General features: G+C 41.1%; 1 protein-coding gene across 4 annotated transcripts; it reads right to left on the bottom strand.

The window, feature by feature from the left end:
- Positions 1-9,577: 9,577 nt before the first annotated feature.
- Positions 9,578-17,913, bottom strand: LOC115794870 (uncharacterized). 4 transcript variants are annotated; one of them, XM_030750547.1, is made up of 9 exons: positions 17,871-17,913; positions 16,163-16,282; positions 15,980-16,090; positions 15,829-15,885; positions 15,592-15,759; positions 15,374-15,490; positions 13,867-13,928; positions 13,642-13,708; positions 11,866-12,316 (listed from the first exon to the last, which is right to left on the bottom strand). In XM_030750547.1, exons 2-8 carry the CDS (start codon positions 16,271-16,273, stop codon positions 13,657-13,659), a joined length of 678 nt encoding a protein of 225 aa, XP_030606407.1. In that variant the 5' UTR covers positions 16,274-16,282; positions 17,871-17,913; the 3' UTR covers positions 11,866-12,316; positions 13,642-13,656. The 4 variants fall into 4 exon arrangements, with proteins under 4 accessions (XP_030606410.1, XP_030606407.1, XP_030606409.1 ...); XM_030750549.1 differs by having other exon boundaries at positions 13,642-13,692; XM_030750548.1 differs by lacking the exon at positions 17,871-17,913 and adding an exon at positions 16,905-16,971.
- Positions 17,914-18,499: the final 586 nt, after the last annotated feature.

Raw genomic sequence — 18,499 nt, 5'->3', positions numbered from 1 at the left:
TGATTTCCATTAAAGTGTAAAGCTATACATTATAAGAATCCACATCTACTGCCAGTTAGCTTTCTGCTGGGCTTCACTGCAGCTAGATGAGCTGAACTGGGCCGTCTCTGGCTGCTGTCTGACATTCTTCCCCAGTTTGGATGACCGCAGCTGCAGCGATGCACAAGAAAAGAATGTCAGACACCAACCAGGAGGAAACAGAATGACAGACTAAACCACGCCGTCATCCTTCATGCAGCAGGAAACTCCAACCATAACGGCTCAGTGCATTTAAGACCCCTGAGCAACACCTGGTTTATCACCTGAGACTCTCCACCAGGTGTTTTAGACCCTAAACAAGTCCAGTGTCTTCGTTTCAAACTCTTAATACTACCATGACCTGAAAGACTGAGAACCTGCACAGACCCACTCTGAGAGGGTTAAACTGATTTTTGCTCAAAGTGATAACAGCTCATAGAAAGATGTAACCTTGTAAAAGGAGTTTGATTAGTCTAGGCTGGGAACTTGTGGTCTGGTGTCCTGCTGGTATCTGCATCCACACTTAATCAAGTTCATGTTCAAGGTCGTGCAATTCAATCCGAGCTGGTTCCAGCAGACTCTGATAGTAAAGCAAACAGAGGATACAAAGAGAAATCAGCTGAAAGCTTCCTGATGCAGTAAAAAGTGTGCACAACACTGACTGGAACCTGGATTTAAAGCTTACACGGAAAGAAAAAAAAGTCATGGGAGTTTGGGGAGAAAACAGGAGGAAAACTGTAATTGCAGCAACAACTTTAGAATAAATTTCAAGGCTCAGACAGTCTTTTGTTGGTCTCTGTTTACCAAAAACGCAGGTTTACAGGGTGTGATGTCTGGATACCTGTTTGCCAGTGGAATAAGGCTGAGACAGAAGGAATTTAAACTTTCCTCTTGCTTCTTAGCAAATCTCTCCCTGTGCTTTCCAAATTTCCACTGGCACGTGACTCTGTTCCATCAGGGACCCCACACTCTGCTTCATCAGCAGCTCCGAGAGAAAAGCAGCCAGAAAACCATCGACATGCGTGATCCTGGAGGAGGAGTTTGGGCCTCTTTGGAGCAGCTGAAGGAAGCTGTGAATGCAACAATGATTCATCTCAGTTTAAGTTGACAGAAAACTTATTACCAAATAACTGAAGTTGCTCAGACAACTGCACAGAATAAGAAATGTGAAATATGGGAAGTATTGATAAAAGCACTGATATAAGAACAGTTCAGCAGACCCAGCAGTGAACTCGCTGTCATGTTCAAGAATCCAGTCTGAGGTGATGCCGTGTTATCCTGCTGGAGGCAGCCATCAGAAGATGAATACAGTGAGGTCAGGAAGGGATGGACACGGTCAGCAGCAACACTCAGGTATGCTGTGGTGTTTAAACAATGCTCAGTGGGTACTGAGGAGCCCAGAGTGTGCAAGATGGATCCATGCTTTCATGTTTACACCAAAATCTGATCGCACAATCTGAACATCACAGCAGAAATTTAGACTCATCAGACCCGGGCACGTTTCTTCAGTCTTCTGTTGTCCAGTTTTGGTGAGCCGCTGTCAGCTGCAGTCCCAGTTTCCTGTAGTTAGCTGTTGTCCATCTGCTCCAAAGTTCAGTGTGTTGTGCATTCAGAGATGCTCTTCGGTCCTGGTCGTAATGAGCCGTTATTTGAGTTTCCCTCCTGACAGTCTCCCTATTCCCTTCTGACCTCTGACATCAACATCTTTTCCACCCAGAAGACTGCCTCTTATTTTCTCCACAAACCTCAGAGATGTTGTCCAGTAGATTGGCTCTTTCTAAAATACACAGACAAGTCTGTCTGGCACCAATAACGACACCATGTTCAAAGTCTCTTAAATCACCTTTTGTCCCCATTCTGATGCTCAGTTTGAACTTCAGCAGGTCACCGTGACCATGTCTGCACACCTAAATGCTCTGAGGTGTTTAACTGATTTGTATTTATGAGCAGTTGAAGAGGATTCAGTCAAAGTGTTGAACCTACATACAAGTATCACCTGGCCTCCCCTGTGCTGCAAAAATCATTTCACCACAAAATAACCTGAAGAATCCTTTATGAGCGGGTGGAGACCAAAATCAGAGCTAAAATAAATACTGGACAAACATTCATCAGGTGGACAGAAACTGCAAAACAACCATTATATGCAAATAACCAAATATTTATTAGGTTAACCACATGAAACCAAAAGGTAAAGAAAACTGTGTGCATGACCTTTGCTCTTATCTTATGGGGCCTCTCTACAAATCAATATAACACAAAGACATCCAATATAAGAAGTAAAAATCAGAGTTATGCTAGTCATGTGCTTTCTTTCTATCAAATCCATATTAATCTAATTTATGCCACTAAATTATGATCCTAGATCATGATGTAAAACTGATCACTGTTAGAAATAAATGTGTTCAGAATCAAAGGGTTTTTCTTGGCCTTGCAGTTCTGGTTCTTCTCTGGGTAAAAACGCTCCAGAGGCCAGTTTGTGTCCCTGCACAGGTAGGTTAAAGGGGCTGCTGACCCAAAACAGTTGAATAGGCAAAGTGATGCTTTTAATCAGACCAGAATTACTCTTCCATGAATATGATTTGGCCACACAGCCTTGCATTGAGGCCGAACCATCAGGTGACCTCAGGAACGCAGGAAAACATCACGTGGCTACGCAAAGATTCGCCCGTCTTGCAGGAAAACACTGTGCTGCCAACCATCACCTCAGCATAACCCTCCACTCGACTTAATTCAGTCTCAATAGAAAAAGAAGTCATTTTGGTTTTAATAAAAAAGGGTCACATATTTAAGTCAGGTGGTGCAGCTCAGATGGTGAGTGGGAGGAGCCATGATCTCTGCTCAGGGCCCTGAATGCTGCTCAGCTGAAGATTCAGACATGAATATGTTGTATTTGTGTCACGGGAAACCTGAAGCAGCGTGTCGACTTTGAACCAAGTGGGAGAAATTCAAAGGAAATCCAATGAAGTTATGCTGCTCCATGATGTTGTTGATGTCTCATCTCCTTTAAGGCTCTTCTCTGTGGGTCAGCTGCTGTGGGCAGCAGTCTGGCTGTAGCTGGGTGAATGGTGCAAGTTTGACAGCTCATTTTACTTCCTGACCAGCGTCACCAAAGTTGGGTTTAATCGTGTTTAATTCAATTCAGTTTTTTAATATAAATCACAACAAACAGTCGCCTCAAGGTGCTTTGTATTGTGGGTAAAGACCCTACAATAATACAGAGAAAACCCAACAGTCAAAACGACCCCCTATGAGCAGCACTTGGTGACAGTGGGAAGGAAAAACTCCCTTTAACAGGAAGAAACCTCCATCAGCACCAGGCTCAGGGAGGGGGGGGGGGGGGGGGGGGGGTCATCTGCTGAGGGGGACGAGACAGAGATTAATAATAACTAATGATTAAATGCAGAGTGGAGTATAAACAAAGTAAATAAGGTGAATGAAAAGAAACAGTGCATCATGGGAACCCCCCCAGCAGCCTAGGCCTATAGCAGCATAACTAAGGGAGGGTTCAGGGTCACCTGATCCAGCCCTAACTATAAGCTTGATCATAAAGGAAAGTTTTAAGCCTAATCTTAAAAATAGAGAGGGTGTCTGTCTCCTGAATCCAAGCTGGAAGCTGGTTCCACAGAAGAGGGGCCTGAAAGCTGAAGGCTCTGCCTCCCATTCTACTCTTAAGTATCCTAGGAACCACAAGTAAGCCAGCAGTCTGAGAGAGAAGTGCTCTGTTGGGATACGATATATATCGATATCGTAAATGGGCTAGTTCTTATATAGATTATATAGTTCTTATATATGTCTGAGCACTCAAAGCACTTACACAACACATTTACCCATTCACACCAGCTAAGCTAACTAATCTAAGTGCTTTTATTATCTAACGTTCACACACATTCACACTCCAATGCTTGCATCAGAGAGCAACTTGGGGTTCAGGGATACTTTGGTATGCAGCCTGGGAATCAAACCGCCGACCTTCCGATCAGTAGGTGACCTGCTCTACCTCCTGAGATCCCACTATGAGGTCTTTGAGATAAGATGGGGCGTGATTATTCCAGCCCTTCTACATGAGAAGTATTTTTAATCGTGTTTATCAGTGGGGAAAAAAATCTGCTGTTAATGTCAAGCTGTGTAAAGTGTCCATAACTGTATCTATAATCCAACATCAAACTGAGACTTCAGTTACAGTATGAAACTGTTAAAGTTAGCTGTCATATTTGCAGTCATCATATTGCAGTTACTTGCAGTGGATCCGTGGCTTACAGCTTAGCATTTAGATTTATTAGAGAAGTAATCAACATAAAAATGTATCTTTATGAATATTGAGCCTATCCTCACTCATTTTTAGCTCTGTCTTTGGTTTCCACCAACTAGCTGTTAAATACTCCTCTATCTGGAATCACTCTTTGTCCCTCACACAGATACAAGAGGCAGAAATGAGCTTCCTCTAAAGCTGCTGGCCTCTCCCTTAGAGAAAGGGTGATTTGAGGGGGGCTCAGAGTAGAGCTGCTGCTATGAGGTGGTTCAGGCATCTGAATAGGATGCCTCCTGGACGCCTCTTGGGTGAGATGGATGGATGGATGGATGGATGGATGGATGGATGGATGGAGGACCCATCACTGTGATGAACCGACATCCTCTCATCACCTTCATCTGCACCACCACTAACAGCAGGTTGTAGCCTGTTGTTCTTCCCCACAGCTTCAGCGTATTGGTTTGTTTTCACTGGTTTCTAATTATTCATTTTTAGCAAAAACAAAGTGTTGTAGCCTATAGAAGAATATCAGTATTATAAGATATAAATTAGCTGATCTTGCAGCAGTGAGAATTACTTTATAGCCTTTGGCTAAATTGATCCCATGATATGCTGACGGCTGGCACACTTTATAGTTCATTAGATATAATTAAACAGGTTTCAGCCATATTTAATGTTGTATAAATGCTGCACTCTAATCAATGCATTTGCAGTTGCTGACTGCTGAAGATTTTCTGTTATATAGGCTGTGTGCCAATAATACATAATTCACCTTATTCTATGATTTTGAAGAAAAATGACTTATTTATTCATTTTATTTTATCAATATTAGCTCTAGTTTATTAACTGGCCTCCTGTCACAAAGCAGGTGGAGTTTCTGTCATTTTGGTCTAAGGTTTTTGTTTTATTATTGCTGTTGCCTCTGTTTCATCCTCCTGTGTCTTGTCCCCTCTGTTTTATTCATGTGTCTATTTCCCTGTTTCAGTTATTGTTTCTCTGTCTATCTGTATCAGCTTCCCCGTCTGATGGCAAACATGTCAGACATTTGATCCACTACAAGAATCACAGTGTCTGCTCTTTGTTTTTGAACAAAGACCGTGCAGTTAGTGTAATATGACTTCATCATCTGGGCATCTCAGTGTGGTTTGGGGGTTTTAGGTGATAATATGTGCAGGGTGTGTTCAGTTTGCCGTGCTGTCCTCGTGTGGCAACAACTCAACACATTAAGGTTTAAACCTGATTTTTTTTATCCTGTTTGTTTCTAATTAAAGTTTGTGATGATCTCTTAACTTCTACTCAAAGACTTCACACGTCTGCGTCCGCTTCACCTGCTGTAATCCTTTGTCCTTCCTCCTTACATACCAATGTCTAAGCAAGACCCAGCATGCATACGTGGTGCTGCTGATTGAGTATTATATCAGTATAAAGTACTCATACCAAAGTAAGGAAGTGCTGTGTCCAACTGCAGGGAATTCAATGAAGACATAAACACGACCAACTAAAATGATGTCCCCACAGCTTTCCAAAATAAACACTCGCTTGCCTCCAACAGGACGACCCCCACCTCTCATGAATGCAATGTTTTTGGTTCCTCAGTTTGTTGCCTCATCATTTGACTCATTGATTCATTGCTGTATTTATAACTTTGATTAGGTGTAAGTAAAATTAGAAACATATGAAGGAGCTATTTTATTTTATTTAAGCGCCCCTCGCAGAGCGCTGGTTTTTAATTTTGACAGATAAGAAATTGTTTTTTAAAATGAGCAGCTTTGTTGAGTGGTGTCTTAAAAGCTGAAGTACAGTATTTGTGAGTGATACCAGCCTACAATCCTGCTTTGTGTCCTTAAACACCACCAACATGGACTTCTTATGCTTCACCATTCAGGACTGGGCTCCCATACAAACACAGACATAGCTGTGGCTCGACTTTAAGCCTCCCTGTTTGTAACCAGTTTGTGCAACAAGCAGTCGACATGACCCGACACGTTCCTGTGAGGCACCTGCTGTCAGTTCATTACAACTGAATCTGTCAGTAATTTGTAAATGCCTTCATTATTTCCACAGAATCACAGTTTGTGCACTCAGGCCAGTGTTTCTATTTTAAAACCTAATATGACACAAACACATTGTGTCATATTAGGTTGATTTCTGTGCCATTTAAAGAACTTGTGGATGATATTTGCTGAATCATAGTTCAGAGTTGTGACATTTCACACAGACTCACATGATCAGCAAAGCTTTGGAAACTTTCTGTGAGTCTCACTTTAAAAATATGTTCTTGATTCGTTGGGTTTAAATTATGCAGATCACTTTAAATTGGCTTCAAATATAAAACTCAGTAACTGCAGTTTTAGTTTAATAACTATGACAGCATTACTCACTGACCCTCAGTAATATTTTTTCTTTCTTTTTCTATATGTCCTGCTCCTTTACCATTTTCTGCCTGAGCTTAGTTTAAACGTTGAACATATGAGAAAATGTAAAAGCTCTGGCATTTATTAAATATTCACTATCGAGAAATTAAAACCATAACATGCGTATTACATGATGTCCAGCTCCAAGAAACTGCGTTTGTTCAATCATGATTTTCATCTCAGTGATGAAGCGCAGCGTCTCTCAGCTCTGCAGCTGTTGGTGAAATTAGGAGTGGACGCCACCTAGTGGGCTTTAGTGACATTACACACTAAACAAATGCGTAAAAATGGAGTCCTCGCATCCTTACGAAGGCAACATATACACTAAGTTACACAGACTTTGCTTTTACACTCAGAGAAATTAATGTTCCTTTATCATCGCTGGCACACTCTGATGTTTGGTTACTGTAGATCACGTGTCAATCTTAAGGCCCGCGGGCCAGATCCGGCCCGCCATATAATTAGAATAGAATAGAATGCCTTTATTGACAGTATACAGAATGTACAATGAGATTATATAGATAATTTCATATAGCTATTATTAATAGCCCACAGGTAAATAGCGCTCCCACCACTTATACTACAAATCCCACAATGCGCTGCTACAGATGCGTGCAGGCCAAGACCTGTGCACTGTGTCGTTTTCGGTGTTGCCAATGACACACTGATCAGTGATCAGCGGATAAAAACAGCGGTCAGCACTTTTTACACTCACATTTAAGCTGCCTGAGCCCCAAAAATGACCAAACGAAGTGGAAAACGGGGATTTTCAGGTGGGAGGCAGAGGACCTGACCGCTGACCTCGGAGGTAAACCCATGTGTCTCTTTTCCTCACCTGCGATGTTCGGGGAAAAGAGTGAATTGGTGGGACGGATGCTGGAGAAGATGCAGAGGGACACCTGCACAGGTGAGCTGACAGTGCATCACTGCGTCACACAGCAGGAACGCGTCATAAGCACGTTAACACAGACAGTGAACTTTATAAGAGGCAACGGTTTAAATCACCGGCAGCTTCTGAATTTGGTGACGTACCTTATCGCACAGGTGAGATGAGCTGCCTGAGGAAATCTATAGAAAGTAAAGGAAAGCCTCAGCAGGGCTCCGGGAAGAAAGGTGGCTGTGTGAGTCGGCCTTTCTCTGCGACATAATCTTAATGCGTTAAACCTGCAGCTTCAGGGACGGGACCACGTGATTACGCACATGTATGACGCAGTGAGAGCTTTTCAAGTCAAGCTGCACCTGCGAGAGGCGCGGATGCAAAAAGGGAATTTATGCCATTTATTTCCATGTTTCCAAAAACTCAGAGCAGGTCTCCCCCGCTGTGTTTGCAGCTGAGAAACTGAACACACTGCAGTCTATGCAGTGTGTGTTTTTTGTTGTTGTTTGTTTTACTTTGAGGTGCAGAAATTCACATCAGTTTTTACCTAAAAAAAAACAGTAAATTTTCGTCAGCTTGAAATCTTCTCATTTTCCCTGATGTAATTTTTGAAGAAAAATATAATTTTATATTTTATTTAATATGTTGAGGAAAACGTTGCTGTTTTCTGGCCATTCAGATTCATATTGCTGATTAAAATATTTTCAGTTTTAGATGTTCGTAAAGGTTAATCCTGTTTGGCTCACAAATTAGACTTTTTTTTTTTTCAATTTTGGCCCATCCTGTTCTTGAGCTCTGTTTTTTTTTAAGAATTTATTTTGAACAATCAAAATTAAAAAGAAAAAAGAAACAGTTTAGGAAAATAAAACATCCATATATGTATATATGCATATGAACACATATACAACAGATACAAAGCAAACATTAATAACATAAAATGTCCAGCAATGTATTTTGTAAACAAACCTCAAGGTGTTCGAAAAGAGAGCAGGAAGAAGCAATAGCTTATCTAGTCCTGTCCCCATGTCATTTTGCAAGTTCATAATTAAACTAGTTATATTATTACCAAAACATGTCTATGTATATGTATACACAGACACATGCATGTATGGCTACACATACCTACCCATATCAAAGTACACGCCTGCTGTAGATTGTATTATTTTCTTGCTGCTGTAACACAATAATTTCCCCTATCTATCTATCTATCTATCTATCTATCTATCTATCTATCTATCTATCTATCTATCTATCTATCTATCTATCTCACCTTAGAGGCCTGAGACTGCATCATTGTGCCCCTGACAGCGTCTGCATGTCTCTGCTATCTCACAGAGCCTCTTCTTGGTCTCTGGTGACAAATTTTGTTCCACCTTTACTGACCAAAGTTTGAGCTTCCCTACATGTAGAAATCCACACTGAACAACAAAGGCCCCACAATGGCTGAACATACAAACTTTGTGCTGTGAGATACAAGTCAGTTTGTGCCTGTATAAATACATAAATATCAGTTAGTTTTTTATTTTATTTGGCTGAACACCAACCGTCTTCTCATTCTGCAGGCTTAAAATCTAGAAGAAATTGTGCAAATGTAATCTTTTTTCAATATTTGGTTATGTGTAAATGCTTCACTTGTTATTGAATTCTTCTCATGACTTGTGTTTTGTGTGGTTGCAGCTACATGTTGGTTATCAAACTTTGCATTTACTTCTTGGCATGAAGGTGAATGAGTTGGATTCTGGAGAGTGAGAGGAATATTTCTCTAAAAGGAAAAACACTGAAACAACAAGCAGCTGCTCGCTCTTCCTCTCTTAGAGTCATTTCACAGTCCGGCTTTCCACAAACCTTATTCAAACATTCCTGACATTTATCAAAGTTTCACACCTGCAAAGGAATTTTATTATTCAAACAAGGACAGAGAGTCAGTGCAGCCATATATTTAATAAATGTAAAAAATTCTCAGGCAGAGAAACATTTTCAAACACTGTTACACTGTTACTGTGTCAGAATCATGATTGCAAAATGTAAATAAAAACTCAGTGCAGTGATTTCCATTCATAAAATCATGTTTTATTCACAGTAGAGCACAGAAAACACATCAAATGTTGAAACTCACATGTTATTGTTTCACAAGAATTATGAGCTCATTTGGAATCTGATGGCAGCAGCACGTCTCCGAGAAGATGGGACGGGAGCAACAAAATGCTGGAAAAGGAAGTGGGTCTTAAAGAAGGAGCTGGAGGAACTCCACATAATGAGGTTAGCTGCAACAGGTCAGTAACATGACTGCGTATACAAAGAGCATTTCTCTAAAAGATGGGCAGAGCTTCACCAATCTGCAAAAAACTGTGACTACAAACAATTTCAGAAAAATGTTCCTCAGTGTAAAATTGTGAAGACTCTGAGTATCATTAAAAGATTCAGAGACTGGAGAAAAAAAGGCAAAAAAATGACTCTTGGATGCTCGTGGGCTCAGGCAGCACAGCATTAAAAACAGGAAATCTGTTGGAAAACATGGACGCTGCATCCCCCGGACTGAAGAGGTGCTGAACAACCTGAAGCAACCAGCTTGGTATCAGCACGCAGTTTAAAAGCCTTCATCTCTGATGGTATGGGGGTGACCAGTGCCTTTGGAACTGGCAGCTGGCACATCTGGAAAGGCTCCATCATCTGAAAGGTATATACAGGTGCTCCCATCCAGATGTCATTTTCAGGGAAGAACGATGCTAATCAGCATTCTGCAGCTATTCCAGCAGCACGGCTTCAAATCAGAAGAGTCCGAGAGCCGAACCGCCTGCAGTCCAGACCTCTGACCGGCTCAGAACATCTGGAGCATCAGGAAACCATAAATACCATAAAGCAGCTCCAGGACTGCAGCTGGAATCCTCTATCAGAACAGGAAACATTCCCAAAGTCCAGCAGCTGCTGTCCTCAGTTCCAGATGTTTACGGACTGATGTTGAAGCAGAGGAGATGCTGCACAGCTGGAAACAGGGACCTGTCCCGACTTTCTGGAGACGTGTCGCTGCCTTCAAATTCAAAATGAACTCATTTGTTTCCTAAAACAGGAAACTTTAAACATGTGAAATGTTTTCTGTTCCACTGTGAATATAATATTAATTAGATTATCAAATTTTTGTATTCTTTTTACATGTTTTCAGAATCAGGGTTCAACTTCTGATTACGTTTCACTAACAAAGATCATAAAGACGATGTCTCCATGTTTGGGGCCGCTGGCTTCAGCTGATCAGGACTTCCTTCCACACAGGCTGGGAAATCTCAGCATCTCTGAGAGCCTGCAGAGACAAACTGCAGTTAAAGTTTGGAGCAACATTCATGGAACCTCATTTTATTAGTTTGTCTGAAATTATGTTACTGATGCTTGAAACTCTATCATTTTGATTTTATGTATTTTCCTCAATTCAAAATTCTACTTTAACACAAATACAAAATTTATTTATACTAAAGACCACCCCCCTCCCCCCACACACACACACACACACACACACAGTTTTTTCTTGGTTACAACTATTTTATTAAAAACCAATTACAGTTAAATCCAAGCATTTTTTCACATTTTTTCAAGTAATTTTATCACATTTTCTTACATTTTTGATTCAAAACAAAACATAATTTGAATTGAGACCTTAATAATAATAATAATATTAATAATAGTAATAATAATAATAATGTGTTTCTACTTAAACTAAATGTTTCCATAAAAAGAAGCTAAATTACATTAAAAAAGTTGCATTTTCACTTCACAAAAACAAACATTTAGTTTAAGTTTACATGCTATTAATAAAGATAATTAATGAAGACGGGACCTTTTTATTGTGATGTCCTTTAAAGGCTGCATCACTTTTGAAAATGCACTAAAAAAAAAAAACTTTCTCGCAGCAGGAAAAAACATTGTTCAGGAAACATGCCAGGCATGAGAAAGAAGAAGAAGAAGAAGAAGAAACAGCCTTTATTGTCCCACAGAGGGGAAATTTGGGTGTAACAGCAGCCGCAGTTATTATAAATATAAGTAAAAATATAATAATTCACACTAAGAAAAGAATATAAATATATATAAAATCAACAAACAATATTAACCTTAATACTACTAATAATAACACTATATACAATGTACATGATGTGCCTGTGTGTTGAACCTTAACAGGCCGGACTATTTACAGTATATTATATATTATCCTACATTGTGTAGGTTATTGTGGTTTTTGTTGGGAGCAGTGATGGTTATAAAGTCTTACAGCTGCTGGGAGGAAGGATCTACGGTAACGCTCCTTTGTGCATTTAGGATGCAGCAGTCTGTCACTGAAGGAGCTCTCCAGCTCAGCAACAGTTTCATGCATGGGATGGGAGACCTTGTCCATCAGTGTCAGTGAAATATGACACATTCAGCAACATTTCTGTAACTTTAACTGTAACCTGTAAAGAAGGTTTGTGGCCTCCTCCTCAAAGCTCACAAAAACAGACTGAATACAGAACTTGATTAATCAGATATTTACAGTGTAACACGCAGACTTCACAGGTGTTATTTTCTTTGGTTCTATCTCCATATTTCCATGAATGTGATCACTCCAGTTCAGACCACAGAGGCCAAATAAGATGGCACGTGCACGTGTGACTGATGGAAAATCGATAATGACTTCAGCGATTTCAGTAATGATCCCAGGGCCGTGCGCTGGCTCCTCCCTGATGATCAACATGCTGTAAACTCCAGCTCAGTTTCAGCTTCCTCCTTCTGGACAACCTGAGAAAATAACATAAATGATGTGAAATGTACAAACTCAGACCACTTCATAAACCGGTGCTGCAGGAATTAATAATGGCCATCTTCCAAAAACGTCCTGTGTAGTCTATTTTAATCAGTCCAAGAGAACGATGTCCTCCTTCCATTTCCATGTGGACCCAGCCTGTAGCCTCAGCCATTCTCTTTCAGGGTTTAGCATCCAGTTAATCCCAGCTCCACACTTTGGACCGCAGCTGACTACAGAGGTCTGTGTCTGCTTTGGAGCTGGAGAACAGCTCTAACCAGAACCCGCAGCAGCTGGAGAACCTCTACACTGAGCTCAGTGATGCTGCACAGCAGAACAGCTGCAGTCCCAGATGTGGGGCTGATGGATGACAGAACCTAAACATATGTTTTGTTAGGGTTTGTGGGAATTCCATCATCTTCAGCGAGGACGTAAATTATAGATAATTTCATTTAGTTATATTTAATAATTCATTAATTAATTCATTATTAATACATTAAAGGTAGTGCCGGCTGCACCACCTCAGACACCTGTCCCCCTTGGATGGGTGTTCTGGAATGCAAATTTCGTAATATGTTTACATATAATGACAGTAAAGTCTTCTTGAATAAGATATTATTTTCCTATATCAAGCACTAAAGTAGAGATAATCTTGACCGTATGACCCATGAGTAGCATTTCTGTATTATTACGAGGGCACTCTGCCTAAAATACTGTATTAATGTGTCTAATTTCTCTTCACATCAGCCTTGAGCTGAACTACAGTTCTGTAAAGTTTTCATTGTTGTGACTAAAAGTATCCACATACAGACACTGAAGTACTGAGAGTCTTCAGTGTCTGTACTTCCTGCTGCAGTATGTAAATAGGACCGTGTTTACCATTATGACAAAAACAAAAAGCAGCTACTGATAGAAAAATATATTCTGACTCAGTTTTTGTAAATGTCCCAACAGGTCTGTCACAGGATCCCACGCTGTGCTCTACAGCCCACAGTCCAAAGCTGCTGATGGTAAAAGGTTTCTTGCTTCTTGAAATATACGAGAAAATCATAATTGATAACTCAGTTACTGAACACATAACGGGAAAGCTCCATAAACACACGCCCTGCTCTGTTCCAGCAAATCCTGTAACTGATAATATTCATTCTCAGAGTGATAAACTGTGCTGGGCGGATATTCATGAGCATTTAAATCTTGCGGATTGAAATATTGACACTGATAAAATTGTTAGTCACAACCATGGAAACCTCTTCAGGCAGTAAAAGTCAAAGTAAGTAAGATTAAAAGTAAGATTGAAAAAGCAAAGCCAGATATTTGTCACCTGCATTCTTCTCATTCAGACCTCCTGCTCCTGGTTTTTGCTCCCCGACAGCTTCAGGATGGAGTCGCTTAAAAAAGCAGTTAGTCTTTAGTCACTGCTGGAGGTGGTTCTATTCTGATTTATAGTTATTGCAGGTATGCATCTGTTCTGCAGTCACGCTGACATGATTATTATACATTGTAACTATGACTGTTAGAATATTAATATGATTTAACCTGAACCCACCTGCGGTGCAGCAACAACACGGCTGCATGAAAAAGCTGTCGAGTTTCCACTTCCTGCGACGTCTGCGCACAGTAACAAATGGAACAGGTTACACTCCAGTCTAAATAACCCGACACGTGACGTTCACTGCAGACTGAAGAAAAGTGAAGAGAGCGAGCAAACGGCCGCAGTGAAGGCTAAACTGTGCAGTCAGACCTCGAGTCTGAGGCTCCTCGCTCGTCCTCACTGAGCCGAGGCGTCTGCCTCTCTGTCCAAACTTTCACCGCACGCAGCGAGGGAAGCATTACTACACAAAGGTCAGTAAGTTACTGCTCGCTAAGAAATGGGCTTCTCACATCATCTCATTCGAACATATACACTACAGTTTCATTATGTTATATTGGATATTAAACACTAATAATTTCCCCAGAACAACAGCAGCTAAAGTAAAGCAACAGCTGTGGACTTTATTTACCTCGGTGACTGTGGACGAACTCTTCGTGGAAGAATCTGATTCTACGATCTTCACCGCATGGGCGACGGCAAACTTCGGAAGGACAATCAAACGAGTGGAAACATTTACATTTCATGTATCCATTTTTCCATCAAACGGACTGGAAAACGTATTTCCAGTTTTTGTGAAAAAGGTCGAACAGTCGGGTGCTGCGTCACGTGACATGAAATTCTCTGACTCGAAGTAAAAATATGAGTAAAGCTCCCATGTTTCTCTTCATCGTTCCTGTGTGTGTGTGTGTGGGGGGGGGGGGGGTCAGTGTAAAAATGTGCAGAGTGAACTTTAATAAATCTGTTTTTACCCTGCAGACTTTTTGATCAGCACAAACAGCAATCCACGGCTAACTGATGTTGCTAATCTATTAGCTGCAAAGAATAATACCAGCAAGTATTTATGTGGTTTCATTTTAAATACAGGTGTGACTCGTTTTTGTGGTCTGAGCAGAAACTCGACTCCTGGAACTCCACTCGGCTCTGCTGACGATCCTGCTGGCAATGAGCTACTTTAAGCTGCCACAGTTATTTTCAGACCTGATCAGCTGAGTCATATAATGCACCATCAACAGAAGCAAAGTCGGTGCAATATGCATAAAGCACATTAAACTTGGTGGTGCAATGAGTTAAACTGAGAGCTTCTACCCAGCATAGCTGGTGTATAGAAAATGTAATTTGAAGAAAACAAACCCCCGAGCTGAGAGTTTTGGCCATCTTGGTGTTCTGAAACAGGGAAGATCAGACTGAGCTCATGCTGGGTTCATACTGCAGCATAAACTGCTTTATCATCTTTTTAGCATAATTTACAAAAATAACCACTTAGGTGAAGTCATTAAGGACTGAATGAGACCATAAACACATCAGGTCAGTGTTCCCATAGAGTTCTATAGAATAAGACTTCTTTTAGAAACCAGAGGACTGCCCCCTGCTGGCCATATTGGCTTATTTTCAGACTAGACTTTTTTTGTCTACAGCAGTGTTGATTTTGTTTGTGATTTTTGTGCGTTTGTCTTGTTCATACTTCTCCCTTCATCCTGTTGCACAGCGCCCTGATGCCCAGAACTGCAGCGCTAATGCAGACGCACAGCTGGAGCACAGTCAGCACGATCAGAGTAACGTCCATGGCTGTCAGCAAACTCTGACAGACACACAAAAAACAGAAAATGAACTAAATACAGTCAACGTGCACAATCAGTGACAAAAACATGATATTCATACACGTTTGAAAAGCATATTTACCTGAGCAAAGAACGCCACATATCTGCAGTTATCATCATACTGAGCCGTGGACCAGTTCGAGTCACACATCCAGACCACAGAAGCTTCAGCCACGTCTATGGCATACAGCACAATGCCAATGATGGCAAAGATGCAGCCAGCAATGTTCATAAACACAGCATACCACGTCTGAGAGGAGAGATGAGGTCATTCTTCTCACTGAGCTGCATAACAGGTTCAATCTCAGGCTTTACTTACAAAGCAGACACAGGGGCACTGGCCGATGATAACCGACAGGATTCCAGCTGCGATGCACTGAGCAGAGATCAATAAACAGCTCATTAAAATTTCAATATCAAATTCTGTATTTTATTTCTTTTAATGATTAAATAAACAGTTTTATTTTTACCACTGCGCCCAGCCAGTAAGGAGCTCCCAAACTGGTCAGATCTCCAGGACGCGTGCTCGTTCGTCCGGGCCCGAGCCCGATGTTGAACAGCCCCACCATGATCTGTATCGTCTGTAAAGGTTAAAAGATACAGTGTTACACCTGAAACAACGAAACGTTTTAATGAGTTTGACTTCCTCTCACCCCGAGAACTCCAAATGTGCTGTTACGCATCAGCCCCCCGAACCCTGGACAGCTGGAGAGAGTCTTGAGGTTTTGATACAGGGCTGGAACTCTGCCCCTATCCATGGACATGCTTCACATCTGCAAAGTGGAAAGGAGGTTTGAGGAAGACTGTCCTTAAGTCCCATGAGGAAGTTTCAGTTTTAAAGCCAAAAAAGGTAAATCACACCTCAAACAATGTAAGACTGAAACACTGTGATCACTGGAATATGTGCAATGATAGTGTATATTAATATTCTGCATGTTCTTATTGTGTCATGTAATGATATTCCATTGTGTATATCTGAGAGTCTGTGGACCGAGGAGAGCATCCTTCACCATCTCACAGTGCTGTGATTGCAGCCATTCCCAGCTCCCTCTTAGCTTTCTGGGATCTTCTTACCTGGATTATTGATCCATGCATTTATACACCCAAGCATATGCACATGTGAAGTATAAAGGAACATGTGTAATATCTGTGTGTCACCAACGGTGCCAGTTTAACTTTTTTTCAACTTAAAAAAATGTCGATGCCATCATCAATTTTTTGGTTTTCTAAAAAACAGCATAGATTATGAGGACAGTCTCCAACTTCCCTGTTTGCAACCAGTCTTTGAAACACAAACGCACCAACCAGCTGTTCAAGAACACACAACAAATGTTCATGTTTCTGAAAGAAAAATTAAATCAGTTCATGCATTGGAACATATATTTTAGAAATCACCGTATGGGTCTTAAAAATCGTATATCTCCTGCAGCCTTCTCCTGGCCTGAGCTCAGGTACGATGGATTGATCCCAAGAACAAAACTGCGGTCACAATGTTGGAATCATGGAAGTGTCCTCTGCTCCTGAACTGAAGAGACTGGAACAGGACATCAGCAAATCCCTGAAAGCACCACAAACACGTGCTGCCATCCAGGTAACACCGTTGGCAGTAATCAAGTAATTATTATAGAAACTGCGTGTAATGCGAGCCTGGCTCAGCAGTATCAACGTCTTAAAATGGTTCATCAGGGGATAAAAAGTCGGGCTGGAAAAACCTGCATGGATCAGTAACGCTTCCCTTTAAAGGGGCCGAAATTCCAGGGAAATAACAGCAGCGCTGGATCGCCTCATTGTGGGGTTCGGGATTTCAACCATCATCACCCGGATGTCCCCACACGACCCCTTCGTTTATGTCGGGGTGTTTTAACGTTTGGATTGCTGGTTGGAGGAAGAAGAAGAAAAAAAAAACACGCGTGAAGCTGTTTGCGCTCTGGGAATGTTCACGGTCTCATTCCCGCACACTGCTGCACACGCGGGTATGTGACATACGTGACGAGTTATTTCAGAAGAACTGCGCTGGTATGTTAAAGAGTAATTCAGGTTTCAGTGGAGGAAGTTCCCACAAAGTTTAGAGCACCCACGAAAAACGACGTTAAGATATCCGCTCAAATGAGGAATCAGGGTAGTGTGACCTTAAAGGTCAACAACCAACACAAACACACAAGCAGCTCAAAATAAAAATTAAACAGAGGCTACACATACATTTATTTTAGATGTATACAAGTTTAAAGGACCGTGTCCGCACTCCTTTCTTTTATAAGAGGTGAAAACGATGAAAAATAATCTGCATATTAATCATTTGGGGCTCAAACCGCATAAATATCATAAATGAAAGCAGGTGTGAGTTCAGTTCAGAGGACCTACCTGCTCACCTGCCTCCAGCTCTGCACCTCCGACACTCTCGCGCGCTGACGACAAGTTCAGGTAACAATAAAAGTCCCACTTCCTGTCTCTATTCTTCAAAATAAAAGTCTTTCAACACTGAATTTGCAAACGCAAATACAATCTCAGCTGTAGAGACAGTTAGACCCTTTAACTGAGTGAAAGCAACAAATAATTATACATACTTGTGCATAAGAACCTGCAACCCTCTGTACCAAAATCATCACAAAGAGCAGTCAGACATCTTCTAAACAGGAGGAAACTCACTTCCGGTTCCGTGGGGCGACAGTGAGGGTCCAGAATGAGTACAGATAAAATTTCCGTTTCTACACTGAAATCTCTGAACACACAAACGTTAATCACAGGTTCAACATATTCTGGAGTCAGCCTGTCACTCTTCATCGCTTCTGTCATGGTCTCAGCTTTTTCTCTTCATTCTGGTTCCACACACACAGATAAAGTTGCCTTCTGAAATATATATATATATCTTCTGAAGTTATGAATTAATTTATAGCCTCCTGGCAGTTCATAGCTCACATTCAAAGTTTTCGACACTTTCCAGTATATCTGAATGAGCAAGCCCATCTCACAACATTATCTTAATATTATCT

Source organism: Archocentrus centrarchus, chromosome 16, assembly GCF_007364275.1.
Source record: "Archocentrus centrarchus isolate MPI-CPG fArcCen1 chromosome 16, fArcCen1, whole genome shotgun sequence".
NCBI lineage: Eukaryota > Metazoa > Chordata > Actinopteri > Cichliformes > Cichlidae > Archocentrus > Archocentrus centrarchus.
Note: the sequence above shows the minus strand (reverse complement) of the source record. Positions and strands in the feature narration are given on the sequence as shown.

What these genes read in the sequence shown, in the direction of transcription:
- LOC115794870 (XM_030750547.1), bottom strand. Translation starts at nt 16,273, where the DNA reads ATGTCCATGGATAGGGGCAGAGTTCCAGCCCTGTATCAAAACCTCAAG. An exon ending in AGTGCCCCTGTGTCTGCTTT is followed by an intron (nt 15,760 to 15,828) that starts GTAAGTAAAGCC and finishes CTCTCCTCTCAG; the next exon opens with ACGTGGTATGCTGTGTTTAT. An exon ending in ATGTGGCGTTCTTTGCTCAG is followed by an intron (nt 15,491 to 15,591) that starts GTAAATATGCTT and finishes TGTGTCTGTCAG; the next exon opens with AGTTTGCTGACAGCCATGGA.